This window comes from Scyliorhinus torazame, chromosome 11, assembly GCF_047496885.1.
Source record: "Scyliorhinus torazame isolate Kashiwa2021f chromosome 11, sScyTor2.1, whole genome shotgun sequence".
Classification (NCBI taxonomy): Eukaryota; Metazoa; Chordata; class Chondrichthyes; order Carcharhiniformes; family Scyliorhinidae; genus Scyliorhinus; species Scyliorhinus torazame.
The window spans coordinates 26868774-26890795 of NC_092717.1; the positions used below are offsets into that span (position 1 = coordinate 26868774).

The window sequence follows — 22022 nt, forward strand, 5'->3', positions numbered from 1 at the left end:
CCTGGAAGCGGATTTCACAGCCTCACATTGCTCTGTGTAAAAAGTTACTCTGGCCTGAATTTTTGCAGAGATGGAAGGTGTCTCTGTGTTCAACAAAATGGCACAGGAGTTGCTGCGCTCGGCACGCACCATTTTTGCCGTTGAAGGGGGGGGGGGGTAGAAGAGGGTTGGATTCTTCTTTGCACATCCATGGCACATGCAAAAGTGCTGCTCCTTCAAACTGATCCAGCTTTTGTTACTGTCGTTTCTAAACATTTGAGGAAAATGTCTATAGAGCTGTCAGTTATTTGGGAAGGGGGATGTTGTCCATTTTGGGGAGGTGGGTGATGTCACTTATTCTGCCTGACGGCTTCCACAACCTATCATTATCACAGTGGGATGCCTGTAAGGTCAGTTTGACAGCTCTCCAAATGTTATGAAGAGATTAGTTGCCTTTGAATACAAATTTGATTTCATAAGGGGTTTAAATGTTGTCATTGAGATGTTTTTAAATATAGTGAAGTCAGCAATTTGGACCATAGACCTTTATTTATCTCATCATGCCTCCCGAGATCTCTTCATGATCGTTTCATGTGAGAGTGCCTTTAAGAAATGGATGTTTAAGCAATGTACCTTTAAGAAATGCAGTGATGTCAGAGTGTGGGTGGAGCTGGGTTTTAGATCAGCCATTTTGTATTTTCAGTTTGAAAAGAGCTGGGGCGTGTCTGTGTTTGCAGTGAGCTGGATCTGCTGTGATCTCTGCCATGAAAGACTATCTCTGGATCATTTGGGTGATTTAAACTCCTTGAAGTAATGCCTTTAACCTGATGTGTTTCTGTTTAAAGGTGTTAAGTCTCTCTTGGATGTTGAAAGGAACAACTGAAGGATTATTTAGTGTAATATTTTCAGGGTTATCTTTGAAGTAAGGGGGTGTTAAGAGATCAAATGTTTATTTAAGAGGTTAAGTTGAGTTCATGGAATAAACATTGTTTTGTGTTTAAAAACCATTTGTCCATAATTGCTGTATCACACCTGGAGAACAAGCCGTGTGCTCGGATAAGCAACAAAATACATTAAAAGGGGAGATTGGTTGAACTCCCATGATACATTTTGGGGTTCTGAAAATGCCTCGCCCATAACAATAGATAGTAGGTGGGTTGGCATGGGAGGTGTAAGTGCTATGAGGATTAGTAGGGGCTCATGGGTTAGCATGAGTGGCACCGGTGTAGGGCTGTAAAGAGGCCTGGGGTGGGCAGAGGGGCAGGGATTAACATGAGGGGCAAGAAAGGTGGGCAGAGGAGCATGGGTGGCATGGATGGGGCATGGGGGAGTGTTTTAGTGGTGTGAGTGATGGAAATTGTCTTTTGTTATATTGTTTTTAAGTGAGCTAAGTCGCAGAGCATTGAGGTGGGCCTTTTCCTGCCTCAGAACCTGGCATCTCCCCGGTCTGCCTCTGCACTGTTTCTGGGGGCAATGGGCCTGACTCCAGTTAGCACCACTCCCCAACCCCAGAACAAAATCCAAAGATTCATGGCATTTGCTCACAAGTCAGTTTGCAGAGTCAGAAAATTTTCCGACTCCACAAACTAAATTGGGAGAGAAAATCTGGCTCTTTGTCTCTGTTCCAAATCTCTTATATTTAACCTTGCATCTGCAGCCCGTTTCTTGGGTCCTTTCACTGCTGAGCAGTTTATCCCGTTTTATCCACCACCATGAATGTTCACTCCCTCCCTGAGCAGCACATAGCAGTGTGTACCACCGTCAATTCACCAGGCCTCCTTTGACAGCACTTTCCAAACCTGCGACCTCCATCACCGCGCATCACGAGCAGCCGATGCAACGTCGCCACCTGCAAGTTGCCCTCCAAGCCACACACTTACTTTCCGCACTTGGAACTATAATGCCATTCCTTCACCATCACTGGATCAGAAACCTGGAACTCCCTTCCTAATAGCACTGCGGGTGTGGACGTCGGCTGCTCAAAAAGGTGGCTCATCAACTACATCTTCTGAAGACCAATTAGGGATGGGCAATAAAGGTTGGCCTTGCCTTTCCATGAACAAATTTTAAAATAAAATTCAGAATCTTGTAAGCACTGACGTTCTTGCATCACCAAAACTAATAATAATCGCTTCGTGTCACAAGTAGGCTTCAATGAAGTTACTGTGAAAAGTCCCTAGTCGTCACGTTCCGGTGCCTGTTCGGGGAGGGAGGCCGATACGGGAATTGAACCTGCGCTGCTGGCTTTGTTCTGCATTACAAGCCAGCTGTTTAGCCCACTGTGCATTATCAAAAAATGTGTTAAATATTATTGAAGGTGTAATGCGTTTGTCAGGTACAAGTCCACTTGAGAAGCACTCATCGTGTACCAGGACATATCCTCCATGCCTGGACGGGCGGGCACTTAACATGAACCATAAAATTCCTACAGTGCAGAAAGAGGCCATTCAGCCCATCAAGTCTGCACTTCCCCGTGCTATCACCATAACTCCTCTTAACTTGCACACTTTTGGACACTAGGGAAATTTTAGCAGGGCCAATTCACCTAACCACATAATTGGACTATGGGAGGAAACCGGAGCACCCGGATGAAACCCACCTAGACACTGGAAGAACGTACAAACTCCAGACAAACAGTTACCCAAGGCTGGAATCGAACCCGGGCCCCTAGCACTGCGAGGCAGTAGAGCTAACCACTGTGTCGCCCCATGTATCCAATGAATATGTTTCTAAGTAATATAAAACCATAGGAGACTGATTATTAATTGCAGGTTTTAAGTTGTGTTTGATAAACACTGAAGTACTTTGCCTCAGTCCTCAGAGATGTGCTCTGTGATAACTGAAGATCAAATATCAAACTAATGCAAGTTGCTGTTGTCAAGGAACCATTGGTGGAAATTCTGGGAATTTGCAAGTCGTATCTGAAGGTTAAAGGTTGCGAATGCCCATTGCATTCTTGGAGATTAACTCCCACAGGGCTTTACTGATGAAACTTTGATGTGGAGTGAATGAAGCTTGGAGGAAATTCACCTCTATGCCTTTGGGTAACTTTTGTCTATTTAAACCTTGATATTCATTGCTCATCTTTCAGGGGTCCAGTATCAAACTTTGACTGATAACATTTCTGTGAAGATCCTTGCTGCATATTATTTTGTTAACTGCGCTACATCAATGCAAGTTGTAGCTGATGCATTTTTAAAGTATTTGCAATTCATCATCACAAGAATAATGTGTAACAGATTTAGCTCCCTATTAATCTAATTCTTTTACCTGCGTTTATCATCATAATGGCTCCTCCGCATAGGTGATCTCAATAATGTGACACACTCTCTTTTTCATGTTGCATTAAAAGCTAGTGCTGTTTGATTTCACATCGTCTTGGTGAAAATCATGGAGTTCGATTCTTGGGAAAATATTATTTCCAGGCCTATTTTCTTTATAAATGCCCCTCCTATCTTTGTTTCCCCTGCTCATTGAGTAGTTCCCCCCGCAAGTTGCGAAGTATTTTCTTGTTTTCTGGTTTAAGATGGGGAGTGTTGAAGTTAATGGGAAGCAGAAACCAGTTCCTATTGAACCCACAGTTTGAATAAATTACTCTGCATACCTTATTGATGGCTTATAGTAGCAGCTGCTGTAGTTTATTTCTGACTATTGAACTGGCATCACTTTCATTGAACTGGCAACATTTTGCACAAAGCCAGTGCCAATTAAGCAGGATGATAACTTGTGACAACATGCTGCTGTACTTCAGTTAAATCACTGGAGTCTTTAACCTGCCTCTAGCTCGAGGAATGTATAAATCATGCCTGCGGAACAAAGGGATCGACTCACTGTGATGAAAGCCTATTGATACTTGTACGAGCGAGCCAGGGTACGTGTAAATTGCAGTGAGAGGCATTGGATAACAATGCTGTGCTTTCCTTCAAAGGGGAACAGTGCGGATTCTATTAATTTACAGGGTATGCCATTGAATTTGTTGGGGAGGTGGGGAAAGGGGGAGCGGCAGGGTGCTGCAGTGAGTCGTGGTTATCAAGTGTGTGAAATGCATTTCTTTTGTACTTGCTCAAATAAACAGTTAATACATGTGGCACTTGTATTTGAATTTATAGCATCCCCTGGACATCGCTACCCCAGAGCCCAGATTCCCATAAGCGGGAAGTGGAGAGAGCAGGCTACAGCAGGTGATGCAGGAGGTGGCTTTGTTGTGTGTCAATACACCTGTTCACAAATCCCAACAATCGGCAGATTTCTGTTGTGCTTTGACATGCTATTGCATTACTGTCTCACCTGTGGTCCTTGCGTCCAGTTTTTGATGTTACGATTGCTGACGATGTTTTTGCAATTGTGTTTTTTTTCAGTTGCTTTGATGTCATGTTGTGCTTTGCAGGGATGACAGCTGATGTGTACAACAGCTGTTCAGTTTAATTTGTGCATTTTTTGTTGTTGTTTTGCTGCCTGCTGTACAATAACCATTGGCCTACGGATGCAGCAATTCCAGTTTTAACTGGCTAGAGCTGTCCTCATTTTGTCATTTGTTTTAAAAATGTCATATTTCCTCTAAGTACCATCGAATGCGTCATGTTTGGAAATGGTATTGAAAGCAGAAGCAGTGTTATCATTTTCCCAAGTTCAAGCACACACCTTCTCGGACGTACCAATCCTGCAGGGGCTTAGCCTCCTATCTACAATGTCAAATGAAAGCACAAATTGACATTTTGGCAATCTGCCACTTGCATTTCCTGGTGCAGACTCGATGGACTGAATGTCTCTGGGGCTGGTTTAGCACAAGGCTAAATCGCTGGCTTTGAAAGCAGACCAAGGCAGGCCAGCAGCACAGTTCAATTCCCGTAACAGCCTCCCCGAACAGGCGCCGGAATGTGGCGACTAGGGGCTTTTCACAGTAACTTCATGAAACCTACTCGTGACAATAAGCGATTTTCATTTTTTCATTTCAAACTTGATGGGGAATAAAAAATTAGGGAAGCTTTATTTGAATCTTCAGGACAGTGCAACATGAGGGAGAAGAATTATTAGAAAACATTAATCTCGGAGGCAAATTTGTCTCCGTTAAAATGCCACACTAACTGCAACACTCAATCAATTCATGGGTGTTCACTGTCTTCTCTCGGTTTTATACCCGTTGCCATTTATTCCTCCTTTTTCTATGACCTTGGATCTTAACGATTATGACAGTTCTAATAGTCCAGATGCTCCATTACATAGAACATAGTGCAGAAGGAGGCCATTCAGCCCATTGAGTCTGCACCGACCCACTTAAGCCCTCACATGCACCCTATCCCCGTAACCCAATAACCACATCTAACCTTTTGGACACTAAGGGCAATTTAGCATGGCCAATCCACCTAACCTGCATGTCTTTGGACTGTGGGAGGAAACCGGAGCACCCAGAGGAAACCCATGCAGACACGGGGAGAACGTGCAGACTCCGCACAATGACCCAGCGGGGAATCAAACCTGGGACCCTGGCGCTGTGAAGACACAGTGCTAGCCACTTGTGCTACTGTGCACTGTTAGTTGTCCCACTGTTGGTAAAAGCAGCAGACTACAGTGTATTGTGTCAAAGAGGGGAAGAATGAACTAAGTTGGCGATTAAATAGTGGCTCACATTTGACATTTTGATAGAGTGGATTTTCATTTTTTTTTTTGATCCACCGCATTCGATCCGCTCGAGATGACGTGTCTGTTCAGCATAACGTATTTCTGATTAGCATTGCTTTCCACCAGCTCATAAAGGTAACGACCTTTCCGTGCAATGCGGCAACGCCACATCAAATAATCCAAGTTTGCAGTGGGGCAGTGGACCAAAAGCATGCATTCAAACATGTGCACAATCGTTAACTTTTGCCGTGGTAGAATCGCACATGATAGAATGAACCCCTTCGGTCTAGTTTGACTGTTATGGCTTATTGAACGAGCTGTCCAATTAGTTCCACTCCTCTGCTCTCTTACCTTCCACACCCACCCTGCCACAATATCTTCCAGCTGTCTCCATTATATCTGATACCAACCCTATTTTTTTTGCCTTTTTGTTCAGCCAATGGAAATAATCTTTTGGCAATTATCCTTGAATTTAAAAAAAATAAAAAAATTACCATTTGTATGATTTTGAACATCTGGAAAAGATCCACGTTAACTTTTCCTGCTTCACTAAACTGGGATTCATTTCTATTTTAATCGCCAATGATGTTCCAAGGTTGCCTTTTTTGGCCAATAAGTGTTTTTTTCCCCCGGACGTTCCCTGTGGTGCTGGTATCTGCTGAAGGAGTTGACTTCCTTTGTGAAGTTGCCTGTTGTATTGGTGTACACGCAATGCAGCATTGACCGGTGTATATAATTTGAGGTAGCAAAAATTACGTAATTTTACTGCAAGTATAAATAAGGCCATTCCTACTATAATTGCAACAATGATTTAGACACGACTAGTAAATTGAGACAGTTGGGAGACTACAGAGACTAGGCTTTAAAAACCGCATCACAATTCGAGTCAGCCTTCAGCGTTCCCAGTCAATAAACGTAACGGCTCCCTAACCTTCCAGCTGATCCTTTGTTTTAAAGTGCGTGTAACATTATAGGAGGAGTACATGTACCTTGGGAGATTACCTATGTGCCAATCTTTTCTTAGCCTGCCATCACCTGGGCGATAGTGGTGAGGGGAGGTGTTAAAGGTTAGGGGAGGGGGAACATAGGGGAGGGGGAAATGTTGCTGACTCCACTGTGGATGAAGCAAATTTAAATCTCAGTTGAAGGAAAGGATGCTTCTAGCACTGAAAGCCAAAAAAAAATCAATTTGTCAATGAAAACGGATGCGAGGGAATCATTGCGAAGCCATCAGTCATCTGGGTTCTCGTATAGAGATACATTAAACAGTGTCAATTGACACCAATGGGCATGATAACTGCTGCGAAGTATGTTTGGGTTTGTAGAAGGGTTGGGAAGGAGGAGTGTGTGCACAAGATACTACAGAAGGGTTGGCAAGGAGGAGTGTGTGCACCAGATACTACATCAGTTGACCTTTATATGGCCAACTAAATGTCATAAAGAATCATAGAATCACTGCAGTGCAGAAGGAGACCATTCGGCCCATCAACTCTGCACCGAACATCTGAACGAGCACCCCACCTAGGCCCATGCTCCCACCCTATCCCTGTAACCCAGTTACCTCACCTGACTTTTTGGACACTAAGAAATTTAGCATGTCCAACGCAGCTAACCTGCACACCTTTCAACTGTAGGAGGAAACTGGAGCACCCGGAGGAAACCCACGCAGACACTGGGAGAACGGGCAAATTCACAGTCACCGAAGATCGGAATTGAACCTGGGTCCCTGGCACTGAGGGTCACTGTGCCATCGTGAGATCATGCTCTTTTGGTACCAGTTGTTTCAAGCTGAATTGTTTTCATAGAATTATGGAATTTACAGTGCAGAAGGAGGCCATTCGGCCCATCGAGTCTGCACCGGCTCTTGGAAAGAGCACCCTACCCAAACATGCACGTCCACCCTATCGCCGTAACCCAGTAACCCCACCCAACACTAAGGGCAATTTAGGACACGGCAGGGCAATTTAACATGGCCAATCCAACTAACCTGCACATCTTTGGACTGTGGGAGGAAACTGGAGCACCCGGAAGAAACCCACGCAGACACGGGGAGAACAGGCAAATTCACACAGTCACCGAAGGTCGGAATTGAACCTGGGTCCCTGGCACTGAGGGTCACTGTGCCATCGTGAGATCATGCTCTTTTGGTACCAGTTGTTTCAAGCTGAATTGTTTTCATAGAATTATGGAATTTACAGTGCAGAAGGAGGCCATTCGGCCCATCGAGTCTGCACCGGCTCTTGGAAAGAGCACCCTACCCAAACATGCACGTCCACCCTATCGCCGTAACCCAGTAACCCCACCCAACACTAAGGGCAATTTAGGACACGGCAGGGCAATTTAACATGGCCAATCCAACTAACCTGCACATCTTTGGACTGTGGGAGGAAACTGGAGCACCCGGAAGAAACCCACGCAGACACGGGGAGAACAGGCAAATTCACACAGTCACCGAAGGTCGGAATTGAACCCGGGTCCCTGGCACTGAGGGTCACTGTGCCACCGTGAGATCATGCTCTTCTGGTACCAGTTGATTCAAGCTGAATTGTTTTCAGAGCCTTCGGATTGTGGAAAATGTATTTTTGAATCCAACATTTAAGGGGGTTGGGGGGGAGGGCGCTGCCTGCTTTGGTTTGACATAACAAAATCTAGTATGCAGTCAAAGAACAAGGAAAAATTTGTGAAGGAAAATGATGAGCAAATTATCTTTAAAACCCCCAAAATGCAGTGAGCTTCTGCTGGAACCATCTAAATATGGACAAGGTAAACCCACAATGCTTACTGTATTCATATTCACCTCCAGCCTGATTCCATTTGCAGTGATTGAATAGTTTTATTAAATTTGTCACAGTGGTGGTGAAATTGAGATGAAGATTGTATTCTGTGTGTCATTTAAAATACAAACAATCCTTCAAAACTGCACTTAAGGAGAATGAGGTATTAAAATTGAACGAAAACGACATATTACCATTCAGATTCTAGAGGATTAGCTGCTTATTTATTAATGGGGTTGAATGGAGACTCAAAGTTTTGGGTTTAATCTTTCTAATAGTATTGTCGTAATATTCTGTCAACTAAATGTTTATTATTGAGCATTTCGAGAGGCAAGTTAATGCCTGCACTTTGCATTGACTTGACTACATACATACCTGGCAACTGTGGGGGTGGGCGAATTGGAGCCAGCAATGGGGAGAGACCGATTAAACATACAAAACTGAAGAATGAGATCTAAGGTTGATGTTGAAGTGAGTGAGGGCTGCTCCATAATGAAAGGAACCATTCCCAACAAGAGAGAAGACAACCACTTCCCCTTAACATCCAACAGCATCCCCCTCCATCGACATGCAGGGAGGGCACCATTGAACCGATATAATAATAATGTGGCTGTAAGAGCAGATTAAAGGCTGGGAATTCTGGGGTGAGTAACTCACCACTTGACTCCCTAAAGAAACAAGTCAGGAGTGTGATAGAATACTCCCCACTTGCCTGGATGAGCGCAACACTCGAAGCTCAACATCATCCAGGACAAAGCAACCGCTTAATTGATGCCCCGTCCACCACATTAAACACTTGTTCTCTCCAGCATTGGTGCACAGTGGCAGCAGTGTGCACCATCTACAAGATGCACAGCAGCAACTCACCGAGGCTTCTTCAACAGCACCTTCCACACCTGTGAGCCACAATGAACAAGGGCAGCAAACACGAGGAAACATCACCACATGCAAGTTCACTTCAAAGTCATACACCACCATTTTGATTTGAAAGCATAACATTGTTTCTTTGTCACTGGGTCAAAATCCTGGAACCTTCCCAACAGCAATGTATTTTCTAATATAATCTTTATTATTGTCACAAGTAGGCTTATATTAACACTGCAATGAAGTTACTGTGAAAAGCCCCTAGTCACCACACACCGCCGCCTGTTTGGGTACACAGAGAGAGAATTCAGAAAGTCCAATTCACACAAGCATGTCTTTTGGGACTTGTGGGAGGAAACCGGAGCATCCGGATGAAACCCACGTAGACCGGGAGAACGTGCAGACTCCGCATAAGACTGACTCAAGTGGGAATCGAACCTGGGATCATGCGCTGTGAAGCAACATTGCTAACCATGTGATACCGTGCTGCCCATGTGAGTATCTACACCACACCGACTGCGGTTATCCAAGAAGGCTGCTCAATGCCACCTCCAAGGCAATTAGGGATGGATGCTGGATTTAATGTGATGTCAACATCCCAAGAGCGAATGGGGGAAAAGAAGGGTTTAGTTGAACTCTCTGAACGATCTATTGGGACATGGCTCTATACTGTGGCTGGAATTTTAGGGACTGTAAGTGTGTCAAATGTTTATCCTGAGGTAGATTTTACACCTTTATCTGTGTAGAACTGTGGTCCATTTGAAATGAGAATGAAAGCAACTGTGTAACGATCTATCTAGTCTACATTCCCTTTTGAAAACCCCATTGGAAACTTCTTCCAGCACACACTCAGGCCATGCACTCTAGGTCCTATCTACTTGCTGCATTTAAAACAAAAATCTGCCAACGGGAACAGTTTCTACCCCTCTGTCTGTCAGGATTTTGAACTCCTCTGTCAAATATCCTCTCGATGTTTTCTTTGATATGGAAAACTGCCCCGGTTTCTCTGATCTATCCTAGTAACTTTCATCCCTGGAACCACCATTCCCTCAAATCGTTTCTGCACCCTATCCAAATGCTTTCACGTCCTACCCAAAGTGCCTAGAGTTGGGCTACTTCAGCTGAGGGCAAACCAATGCTTTATAAAGGTTCACCATAACTTCCCTTTACACTCAATCTCCACTTATAATACCGAGAATCTTTTGTGCCTTTTTAACCACTTTCTCAATCTGCCCTGGCACCTTGACAATCTGTGTGCATGTAACCCCCCCCCCCCCCTCCTCCTCCGGATCCCTTTGTTCTTGCACCCCCCACTCTCAAAGAATTGAACCCTTTATTTTATGTAGCCTCTCTTTACTACTTCTACCAAAATATGTAACTTCACACATCAGGGTTGAATTGTCTCTGCCATGAGTAAGCTCACTCACCAGCCTGTCTGTTCTAAGTCTTATCACCATCCTACTTGTGGCTCATAAAACTTCCCAGATTTGAGTTATCTACTGATTTTGGAATTATGCCCTCCATGTCAAAGTCGGGGCCATTCATATAGATAAAGTAAAGTCAGTGGACCTCACACCCAGCACTCTAAATACCTTCCTCCAGTTTAAAAAACAATCAACCATTTACAACTTGAGAGCTACTTCAGAATTCTCTGAATCTCTTTTGAGTGTGGCTGAGCCTTTTCCTGTTCAGTTGTTATAGATTCGTGAATGAAAATATCACATTCAGTTATGTGTGATTGACTCATGCGATGAGGGTATTTGTTTGACTTGAACATGTAGAGGATTGCAGGTTCAATGTAAAATTTATGTAGATGTTTCGGTAAATTGGAACTTTAAATGGTGGGGCAATTTTTCCTTTTTGGACTACATGAGCAACAATTTTTATCCTTGTTCCAGAACTGAGAGGCGTTAGAGGCAATTTAAAACAGTCTCACGGGGGAGAGGAGTGAAAGAAGAAGCTAAACGTAACCGGTGGGAGTTGTGGACTAAAATCGTCCTTTCTTCTTTTGTATGGGGATCTCTGCAAGTTTCATTCTCTGCGGGGAGTCAGTCCAGGGGCACCAGCACTTTTATCAGCCCTCAACAATTGTCAATTGGGGAAATTTAGAAATGGCTCGATGTACACTCGGAACCGTCCATTATAGAATTTTTCTGAGCATTGTTTTTTTTTTCACAGAACGTGATATCCGCATGTTTAAAACAATTCACTTCTGTGATGGTTAATGTGGTAAATATTGTATTTTGTGTAACTCATTGTCATCCAATTAAAACTATGATTAATAATTGTTGCTGCTAGATGGCTAATCTTAAAACCAAGACCTTCTCGTTGTAGCTTTCTTGAATTGTAAATCACTTGGATTGTTTTGCAAAATGCCTCTGAATTCAAAATATATGACCGTCAATTATTTTGCTTCATTAAAGAATTTCAATAAATTTCAGAAGCATATCTTTGCATTTAAAAAAAAAAAAGCCTTCGCACCTCTCCTTGTTCAACGTGAATGATGTTGTTCTTTCATGGAAGGCACCAATTATTTCTATATGTGCTTGCGGTTTTTATCAGTAATTGTAATTTGGAGTTGAATGTCTTCTGTTGGGTCTGCTTCCTTGTACTATTTGTTTAAACGCAGGTATCTGTTGTAACAGCCACAGAATCTGCTCTTTAACAAGCTCAAGTTACACAATCTACCATGAGTACTCTATGCCACACAATTCCAATGTGATTGCACACCACTTTACTGTTGGGCGAGCAATTAACTACAAGAACTTGGGTATAATTGTTCCAAAATACAGTTTAGTTGAAGTTTGTTTTTAGAACTGTCGGGTTGGGGGGGGTTGGATAGACTCCTTTTAACAATCCATTCCTGAAGTGCTGACCTCCTTGTTTCCTGCCTTATATGCAAAGAGCTGGCTCTCATAGTCAGTGTTCGAAATTCCAGATCTTTTGACCTGGATATTCTCAAGCTGGTGCTTGTCTCTTGGTAAATGTTCTGGGCATCCCAATGTCTTAATACACAACCATGGGTGTACAGGGCTCATTTCCTTTGCATGAGTGCTTCTTCGGTCTTTTGGGGAATTGACCAAAGAAACATCTAAGTTAAATCCGATACAGAGCAAAAACAAAGCTGCTTTCTTTCAGAGCTAGACCCAGTTCACTCAATGCCACTTGTCTTTGTGTGAACATTGGAGGAATAATTATCGTGCTAAGCATTCCACAGTCATTCTGATCATAGCAAACATTAAACTGTTTATGGTGAAGTTAAAAGCAGAATCCATGTAGAAAAAAATCACTTGACATAATAAATTTTTTTTAAATTTAGAGTACCCAATTAATTTTTCCCAATTAAGGGGCAATTTTGCATGGCCAATCCACCTAGCTTGCACATTTTTGGATTGTGGGGGCGAACCCATGCAAACACGGGGAGAATATGCAAACTCCACACAGACAGTGACCCAGAGACAGGATCGAACCTGGGACCTCGGCGCTGCGAGGCCGCAGTGCTAACCCATGGCACCACCGTGCTGCCCTTTGATATAAAAGAGTTGAGGAGAAGAGAAAATTTTTATGTTCGATTATTTCCCTGTTGAATCCTGTCATTTGATCAAGACCATGCCTAAAAGATTGCCAACAGAAGCTTTAAATGTAAGTTCTCATTCACCGTATACCGGTTCAATATTGTCTCAAATCAACTGCATTTTTTTCCTATTCATTCATGGGATGTGGACATTGCTGGCTAGGCCAGCGCTTAGTGTCCATCCCTAATTACCCATCCCCCAAATCGCCCTTGCGCAGGGGGTATTTGAGTCGACCAGATTTCTGTGGGTCTGGAGTCACGTAAAGCCCAGACCAGGTAAGGATGCCCAATTTCCTTCCCTCGAGGACATAAATGAACCAGGTGGGTTTTCACAACAATTGACAATGGGTTCATGGTCATCATTAGACTTTTAATTGCAGGTTTTTATTGAATTAAAATTGCACCATTTGCTGTGGTGGGATCCGAACCCAGGTCCCCAGAGCATTGCTCTGCCTCTCTGGACTGCGAAGTGACTATCACTATACCTCCACCTCCCTCAGTATGTTACCCTGACACCTTTGTTTGTAATTGAATGTTTTGAGCTGTTTTCCTTTGTGGCCAAATTTATAAAGCCAAAGGCTGCCAAGTTGTACTTTCCTGAATTGTGCTTAGCTAGCTAACTCGGGTTGGCAGTGCAACAGTTGGCCTTGGTGTCCTTGATGTGTGGAATTAAAAATCACCCAAGGATTTCTGCTCCCTATGGCTAGTCATTGGCCCTGGCTGCAAAGTACGTGCTTGGATGCTTGAGGATGATCTCGGGTACAGCTGTCATCATCATGGTGAATAGTCTGTGAACACTTGCTGCACATTGAATGGCCACTTCGTTGAGGCAAGAGAGGAGCTGGTGTCTGTGTGGAGCTGTCCAGCAGCAGAAATCACTGCCTTGAAGAGAGAAAATTGGCAAATGCCCCTTCTGAAGGTATTCTGCACAATTGTACATATTTTTCTATTGGTTCAGCCTAGGTTTCAAAATTCTATCCTGCAGCAAGTTCATTTGTGTCAGTGTATGCTCCACACATGATCAGCATTTTTCCAAATGACGTTCCCAACAGGAAAGTGAATGCAGTGAAGCTATACAACCTGCTTTAAGATATTAAATGTCTTTGCTTAACGATTCATTACTAAATCTAGCGATGCCTTTCTGGTTGCAGATTTTTTAAAAAGAGTCCTTTTTTTTTTTACAAATTAGGCTATTTTTAAAAATGGAGTTATGTCTAATTATATAACACATTAACACATTTTCGCAATGTCTCAGTGCCTCACACAGTGAATTTGTTTTGACGTATACTGCGTTATGTCGACAATCAAAATTACGAATTGCTGCTGCAGTGTTGTGAACACTGTTCTGACTGAACAGACACTGTAGTTTAATGTCAGCATCTCTGACAATGCAGCGCGCTCTCAGTGCTGAAATCTGTCCAGAATCTGTATTTTGGGACTCTCACCTTCTGACCCAGAACGGATGATGAGCTGAGATTCTTTTGGCTTAATAATAATAATAATCTTTATTGTCACAAGTAGGCTACATTAACACTGCAATGAGGTTACTGTGAAAAGCCCCTAGTCACCACACGACGGCGCCTGTACGGGTTTACTGAGGCAGAAATGGCTTGCTCCTGCTCCTAAGTCCTATGTTCCTAATGTTTTACGATGGGTGTACCCGTCAGATTTTGCAGTGGCTCATGGCGGCGAGAACCCGGATTCGATCCCGGCCCCGGGTCACTGTCCGTGTGGAGTTTGCACATTCTCCCTATGTCTCTGTGGGTGTCATGTGAGAGTACCTTTAAGAAATGGGTGTTTATAAATGGGGGTGTATAAATATCTATAGTGAGAGAACCTTTAAGAAATGGATGTTTACCACTGCAGTGATGTCAGCGAGTGGGTGGAGCTGGGCTGTCTGTTAGCTTTTTACTTTTGTTTTTGAGCAGGCTGCAGGGTGTATTTTAGTTTCCTTTTCAGAGCTGGATAGCTGCAGTCACAGCCCGAAGGTGTATGAATCTCTCTCTGTAATCTAAGGACTGTAAATCGATCCTGGTGATTTAAACTCATAACAGTAGTGACTTTAACCTGATGTGTTTCTGTTTTGAAGATGTTTTAAGTCTTATGGATGTTAAAAGGACACCTTAAAATAATTTCAAGTATTGTATTCTTTGGGGGTTGTATTTGAATTAATGGTTGCTAAGATGTTCACTGTGTTTTAAGAAGGTTAACGTTAGTTCATAGAATGTGCAGGGTAGGTGAATTGGCCACGCTAAATTGCTCCTTAATTGGAAAAATTAAAAAAAGATTTGCATTGGTGTATTTTCTTGTGGTAATGAAAGTGAAGACTTTTAATCCCAATATTGCTACTTTGTAATGCTACTTATAAAAAATATAAAAAATAATTGCAAAATGTTCTCTTGAATTGACTTGTGATCAACCTCATAGGACTGGGTTTTCATCCAGCCGCACCTGGCGAGAGCGTTGGTGGTGGCAACTCCGGGATGAAATGGAGACGGCATGCTTTCGGAAGACCACCCAGCAAAACTTGTCAAGTTTGCCAGCAGCCTCCTGGGAAGATGAGGGGGTTCCCTCGCTATCAGGCGCTCTGTTCGATCAGGGGATCCAGCATCGGACAGTGGGGTGGTTGCTGAAAGCCATGACCCTGCCCTCTCATCCGACCTCTCATGAGTCCCACCCTGCGGCCCCTCCACTTCACCTTCACTCACCTCTGGTCCGGCATCCCTCTGATGCTAGGCCATGGGTGGGTGCAGTACCCACCACTCACTCTGGTTCTGGCGGCAATGATGAACTGATGACCCCTGATTGACCTTCTGCTCTGTGTGCAGGATCTCTGCTATTGGGGATCGCAGTCGTGGGAAAGATTGACGACGGCCAGTTCAGTGCCTGAACGGCACTTGTTTCCATTGGGCCTCCCAATGGAGCTGGCCCAATGGAGCTAACTAGGTTTCCCCGCCGGTTTTCCCGCCAAGACCGACTAAATTTCAGCCGTAGGTTCTCTAGATGGTTTTTAACACATTGGGCTGGATTCTCCAAAAATGAGACTCTGTCCCCACGCCGGCGTAAAAACGGTGGAGTTTTACTCCAGAAATTCCTTCCTGAATGTTGAACAATGGCCTGCAGGGAGGTAGCAGGGACCCGGGGTGATTGTTGCAGCTTTAGCTGCGGATATGGGCACCCGCACTTCCGGTTCGGAGTCCGTGCATGCGCAGGGCAGCGGCCTCCAGCGGCCACGCCGTGCTCCATGGCGGACTCTGACCGCGGAGCCACACCGAAAAAGGAGACTCCCCTATCGGCCACGCGCCCGACCCTCGATACCCGCACGAACATTCCCCGGCTGCCTCTTAGACCCCCTCCCCAGTCTCCGATTCGCCCGACCCCAACTGAGTCCGCAGCCGCCACGCCAGCGTCTGGACCGGCAATAGGTGGTTAGTTCCACACTGTCGGGAACTCGGCTGGCCGGGAGTGGAGGATTGCTGGATGGGCCTTTGGCAATGCCCCCCCCGGCAGCGCGGCGTGCTCCACGGTCACGCCGATTTTCGAGGCCCAGAGAATCGGCGGGCATGATTACGGCTCGAAAGTGGATTCAGAGGCTTTTTCCCAGGGTAGAGGGGTCAATTACTAGGAGGCATAGGTTTAGAGGACATATACGAGGTAAGGTTTTTCACAGAGGGTAGTGGGTGCCTAGAACTTGCTGCTGGAGGAGGTGGTGGAAGCAGGGACGATAGTGACGTTTAAGGGGCATCTTGACAAATACATGAATAGGATGGGAATAGAGGGATACGACCCTGGAAGTGTAGAAGATTTTAGTTTAGACGGTAGCATGGTCGGCGCAGGCTTGGAGGGCCGAAGGACCTGTACTTGTGCTGTACTTTACTTTGTTCCTTGTTCCCCATCCCCGCGCCGGCTGCGATTTCGGCGCGGGGCTGCGGAGAGTCCAGCCCATTGTATTTGTAATGCAGTATTTGTGGTGTAATCCTTCACAAATGCTTAGATCACAGTTAGTACTGTTGGTGGAGCAGAGGCCACATTATTAAGATGTAATCCTTCACCAGTAGATTATTCTACTTTCAATCCTAAACATCAGCTGAAGTTACATTAAATGCTTTACAACCACTTGAAAGAACAATTTGTCCTTTCAGCGCTATTGCCTCCCAGAATAAAATGAGCTGCATTAATCTCGCAAAGTCTATGCCAACGTACCCACTCAGAACAAAGATTAACTCCACAAGGTGCATTCTTGTGATTGAGGCAAGCAGAGATGAGATGATTCCGACCTGAACATTGGAAAGAACGCTGGTTCTTTTGTTTTTCTTAGCTCCGGCTTCATTCAGCAAACATTGAGCTTTAATTGTTTTTTCTTGCAGATTGTTAATCAGAAGTATAGTGGTTGACTTAATTCCTTGATTTAATTAGGTACTTTTTAAAACAAAATTGAACAGCATTCATTTGTTTCACATTGAGAATTGGCAGGTCTGCTTGTTTTTTGTACCTTTCTGAATTTGATTCTTTGACATCCCTTCTGCTAAGTGGATGTCGTATGCATTATTTTGCCAGGGAACTGCCAGGCTAGGAAATGAATAGAATTATTATTTTGATACATGAAGATTTAAAAGCTAGATATTTGAAATCTGATTGAAGGATGCTTGTAATTTTGAGGACTAGGTCTATCGGCCTATTGTCTAAATAGCAATGTTAACCACTTTGAAGAGATTTTACGTCGCACAAATCTGTTGACTTGATGGAATAATTATTCAGTCCCTGCAGATACTGTAAGGACCCTACCTATTGATTTCCTTATTTCCCATTTATTTTGCTTTGTCGTGATTATTTTTGATCCATGGATGTTTATGGACATATACCTTTAAGTCGAGCAGAGGAACTCTAAGGTGGCAAAATAGTACACTGCTATGAAGATTTAGATTTTGAACAGAAACAGACTTCTGGCACCTGAACGATCGAAGGGATTCAGTGGTCCTTCTCTGTCTCTCTTTCTCTGTCTCTCTCTGTCACTCTCTCTCTCTCATTCTCGCTGTCTCTCTCTCTCTCTCTCTCTCGCTGTCTCTGGCTCTCTCTCTCTCTCTCTCTCTCTCTGGCTCTCTCTCTCTCTCTCTCTCTCTCTGGCTTGCTCGCTCTCTCTGTCTCGCTTGCTCTCTCTGTTTTGAAGGAAAATGTGAAAATGGAGAATAAAAAAATATTTAAAAAAAAAATAAATGAATAGCTAATTTCAGTTGTGTTGCGACTCCAGGTCAATTGGGGCTGGAATTGACTGCACACTCGTCCAGGATGCCATAACGATACATATCATAGGGCTTAATATAGACCCTTTCTGACCATAGATGGCATGGTCTGTGTATAAGAACTCCTGATGAAAGAGAAAAAGGTTCTTAAAAACTGGAACTGTAACAATCTTCATTTGCAGTATAATTTTACTTTGAGTAACTAATAGTTTACATAATCCATCTGACGCATATTTGTGCAATCCTTAGGAAACTACTGTCTACAAACAGGGTTTGAAATTAAGCTTCACCTCCTTCGAGGTGATGAGTCAGTGAACCTTTCCGTTTCAATCCACCTTTCTATTCAGTTTTCCTTCTCAGAATGCAAGTCTTTCTACTTTGCAAAAGCATGTTCTCGCCAGAGTATAAACTTATTGGGTGGGATTCTCCGTCCCGGGACGTCCAGATCGTGTTTCCCGATGGGACAGAGAATTATCTTCGCAGAAAAATCGGGAGCAACACCAGGCAGCGACCAGATTGCGAAGCTCCGGCCCCCGGCTGGCGGTGTGAACGAGGTCCACGACCTCATGCCGCCGAGGGAATGTGGATAAATACAAATGCATTCATTAGGGGGCCCAGTATCTTGTGCTCCGGGCCCCTGAGGCTGGGAATCATGTGGGAGCGGATCATTTGTGGTTTCTGCCAGCATGGCCCTGTCGTGGTGGGCCAAGGGTTGTAACCCCTTCGGCGAATTGACCAGCTGCACTCCCCCACCCCCCAAAGGACCATAAAAAGAAATTTAGAGTAACCAATTCATTTTTCCAATTAAGGGGCAATTTAGCGTGGCCAATGCACCTACCCTGCACATTTTTGTGTTGTGCGGGCGAAACCCACGCAAACACGGGGAATGTGCAAAATCCACACGGACAGTGACCAAGGGCTGGTATTAAACCTGGGACCTTGGCGCTGTGAGCCAGCAGTGCTTCCCACTGTGCTGCCCAAGGACCTCCGTAATAGAGACCCTCCCCAGGAGCCGTGCAATAGGGTGACCCCCCCCCCACCAGGGACAACTGTAATAGGGAGAACGCCCACAGAGACCCCCTAACTAAAGGGGCTCCTGCAAGCCATCTGACTAAAGGGCCTCCCTCCAGCAAAGTGACCCCTGTCTGGAAGTTAGAGATGATGTGGAGATGCCGGCGTTGGACTGGGGTGAGCACAGTACGAAGTCTTACAACACCAGGTTAAAGTCCAACAGGTTTGTTTCGATGTCACTAGCTTTCGGAGCGCTGCTCCTTCCTCAGGTGAATGAAGAGGTATGTTCCAGAAACGCATATATAGGCAAATTCAAAGATGCCAAACAATGCTTGGCTGCTTTCTTGCATCTTTGTAGAAACTTAATGTCAGTGTCTATATGCGCGATCTTCCTGGAGATCCTCTCCACTTTGAGCCGGCAGTTTGCGGTGTCGATGGTAGCCATGATGTGGAGATGCCGGCGTTGGACTGGGGTGAGCACAGTACGAAGTCTTACAACACCAGCACCTTTCAGTTAAGTGTTACAGCTGTAATTGGTTTCACTGCCCTTGTCCGGACTGCTTTCTGGCTTTCAGACAAAGGTTCCTTTACTGATGCATGGAGGGTCCATGTGGGGTTGATTTCTTTAGTCAGGGAGGTCCCTGTGAGGGGGGGTTTCGTTAGTCAGGGGGTCCCTGTGGCGGCTTTCTTTAGTCAGGGTCCCTGTGGGGTATTAGAAGAGGGTCCCTGTGGGGGGGGGGGGGGGGGGTCTTCCTATTAGAGTGGGTTTCTGGTGGAGGTGTTCTCCCCATTATCTTTGCTCCCTGGGAGGGGGGAATACTCACGCAGCTGATGTGGTGGGGGGGGGGGGGGGGGGGGGGGGTTCCGGCTGCGGGAATTCGCTATCTGACTGCTTACTCAGTGGCGGACCGATAGCTGGATCACCCCGGGAATCCCTAATTTTCCTAAGGCATGAATTTACTTGGCGAGGAATACTGAATTGCATCCTGATTTGCGCTCCCAGAGGGCATCGTAGCACAGTCCGCAGCCACCCTGCCGGGTTCACGGAAAAAAAAGATAAGTGTTCCACGTCATCGGGAACTCGCCCCATCGGGGGCGGAGTATCGGGGGAGGGCCTCAGGTGAAGTCATGAGGCCGTCCTGAAGGTATATGGTGTACTCTTCGCCGTTTGAGGGACAGAGCATCACAAAAGCGCCGCCGCCCCTGATTTTGGTGCAAATGGGGATTCTCCGGCCGATCGCCGAACGCGATTTCGGCGATTGGAGAATCCCGCCCTTTAATTCTCAAACACAGAAATTAATAAAATTGTAACTGATGCTGTCTAATGATTACAATTTGTGCGCCTTTTACAAGGGCTAATTATAATAGAAGAAATGCATCAAATCGACGAATTGATATATTTCTTGATGATGCGTATTACTCAGTCCCAGCTTCATATATCAAGCAACGGTTTAAAGGCCATGACAGAATTTGTGCTGTTCGAAGTTGCAGACTGTCAACAAGATGACTTTGAATGTCATTAAGTCAGAAAAGGCATATTTGCTCACCAACATTTGTCATTATTTTAAAAATAAATTTAGTGTACCCAATTAATTTTTTCCAATTAAGGGACAATTTAGCGTCACCAATCCACCTCGCCTGCACATCTTTGGGTTGAGAATGTGCAAACTCCACACAGACAGTGACCCAGAGCCGGGGTCGAACCTGGGACCTCGGCGCCGTGAGGCTGCAGGGCTAACCCACTGAGCCACCCTGCTGCCCTAACATTTGTCATTATTGAGTCAAAGTAAAGCAAAAATATGTAGAAGTCAATCAATGTACCAGGCACCCAGCGTGTTCCATGCAGCCAGGGGAACTAAAAGGATTGCTCTTTGAACTCTGAATAGGTGGCATTGGGTTGGGGTGAGGGAGGAGGGCAAAGAAGGATGAATTGAACAAAATTGGCAAAATTCTCTCTTCCTTTCAACCTCCACTGAAATTGTGTCCATCTTATATTTTTCCTGAATATTTCAGAAGATGAGGAAAATAAATTATGCTTACATAGCCATGGGGCATCCCAAAGCGAGTCACTGTTTTAATGTAGGAAACCATGGTTCCAATTTACACACAGCATATTCCCGTAGTTTAAGTAATCCAATCTCTGCAGTGTTTAGCTCTTTCTCTTTTTTTTTATTGCCAGTGTTTGAGGGCTGAATATTGGCCCGAACATTTGACAATCACCCCGGCTCTTCAAACAGCGCCAGAAGATCGTTTGAATATAGATGGCCTCAGTTTAATGGCACATCCGACAGCACAGCCCTCCTTCAGCACTGAACCGAAATGCCGACCCTGATTACGTCAGGTCTTTGAATCCGCAGCCTTCTGACTCTTGGACATGCTTTCACAATGTCGATCTTAATCTAAGTTATTAAATACTTGATGTTTATCCATCTGTTACCTCAAAGAGAATACTCCTGCGTTTGCTCAAGTGGCTGGTGCGCACCACGTACATTGAAGGTAATAGGAAGTCAGCCCCTTACCCGAGGAAAACAAAAATAATAATCTTCATCAGTGTCACAAATAGGCTCACATTAACACTGCAATGAAGTTACCGCGAATAGCCCCGAGTTGCCACATTCCGGCGCCTGCTTGGTTTACACTGAGGGAGAATCCAGAATGTCCAATTCACCTTAACAGCACGCCTACTTGAGGTTGTTGAGCTCAAATGTGTGAGGGAGCTGAATTATGCACACAGCTGGAGTACAGAGTGGCTTTAAACTATTAATTCAAGATCCTCACGCAGTCTGAATCCGTAAGCAAAACCGTTGCAATGCAACCAACGTTTAATATGTAAACTATAATTGAAAAGTAGAAGGGTGAAATGTACAATCAGAAGTTAAGGTTAACTTTTTTTGATAGAAGATATTCCAAATAGAAGAGCTTCTTTAAGGTCCAGGCCTAAAACTAATCATAGCTGGGTTC

At 44.6% G+C, this 22022-nt stretch overlaps 1 protein-coding gene and 1 long non-coding RNA gene across 3 annotated transcripts in view; both read left to right on the top strand.

The window, feature by feature from the left end:
• Window positions 1-22022, top strand: part of tmem65 (transmembrane protein 65) — an 83270-nt gene that overhangs the window by 20879 nt on the left and 40369 nt on the right. Inside the window, exon 2 of one of the 2 annotated variants that reach the window (XM_072467068.1) lies at window positions 4089-4160. The exons of the other annotated variant lie outside the window; for it this stretch is intronic. Within the exon in view, the coding sequence (XP_072323169.1) occupies window positions 4089-4160 (72 nt within the window). The remainder of the gene's footprint in view (window positions 1-4088; window positions 4161-22022) is intronic. 2 annotated transcript variants of the gene reach the window in all.
• On the top strand, window positions 9464-11671 carry LOC140385187 (uncharacterized). Its single transcript, XR_011933307.1, has 2 exons — window positions 9464-9730; window positions 11135-11671. It is a non-coding gene; the product is annotated as an uncharacterized lncRNA (long non-coding RNA).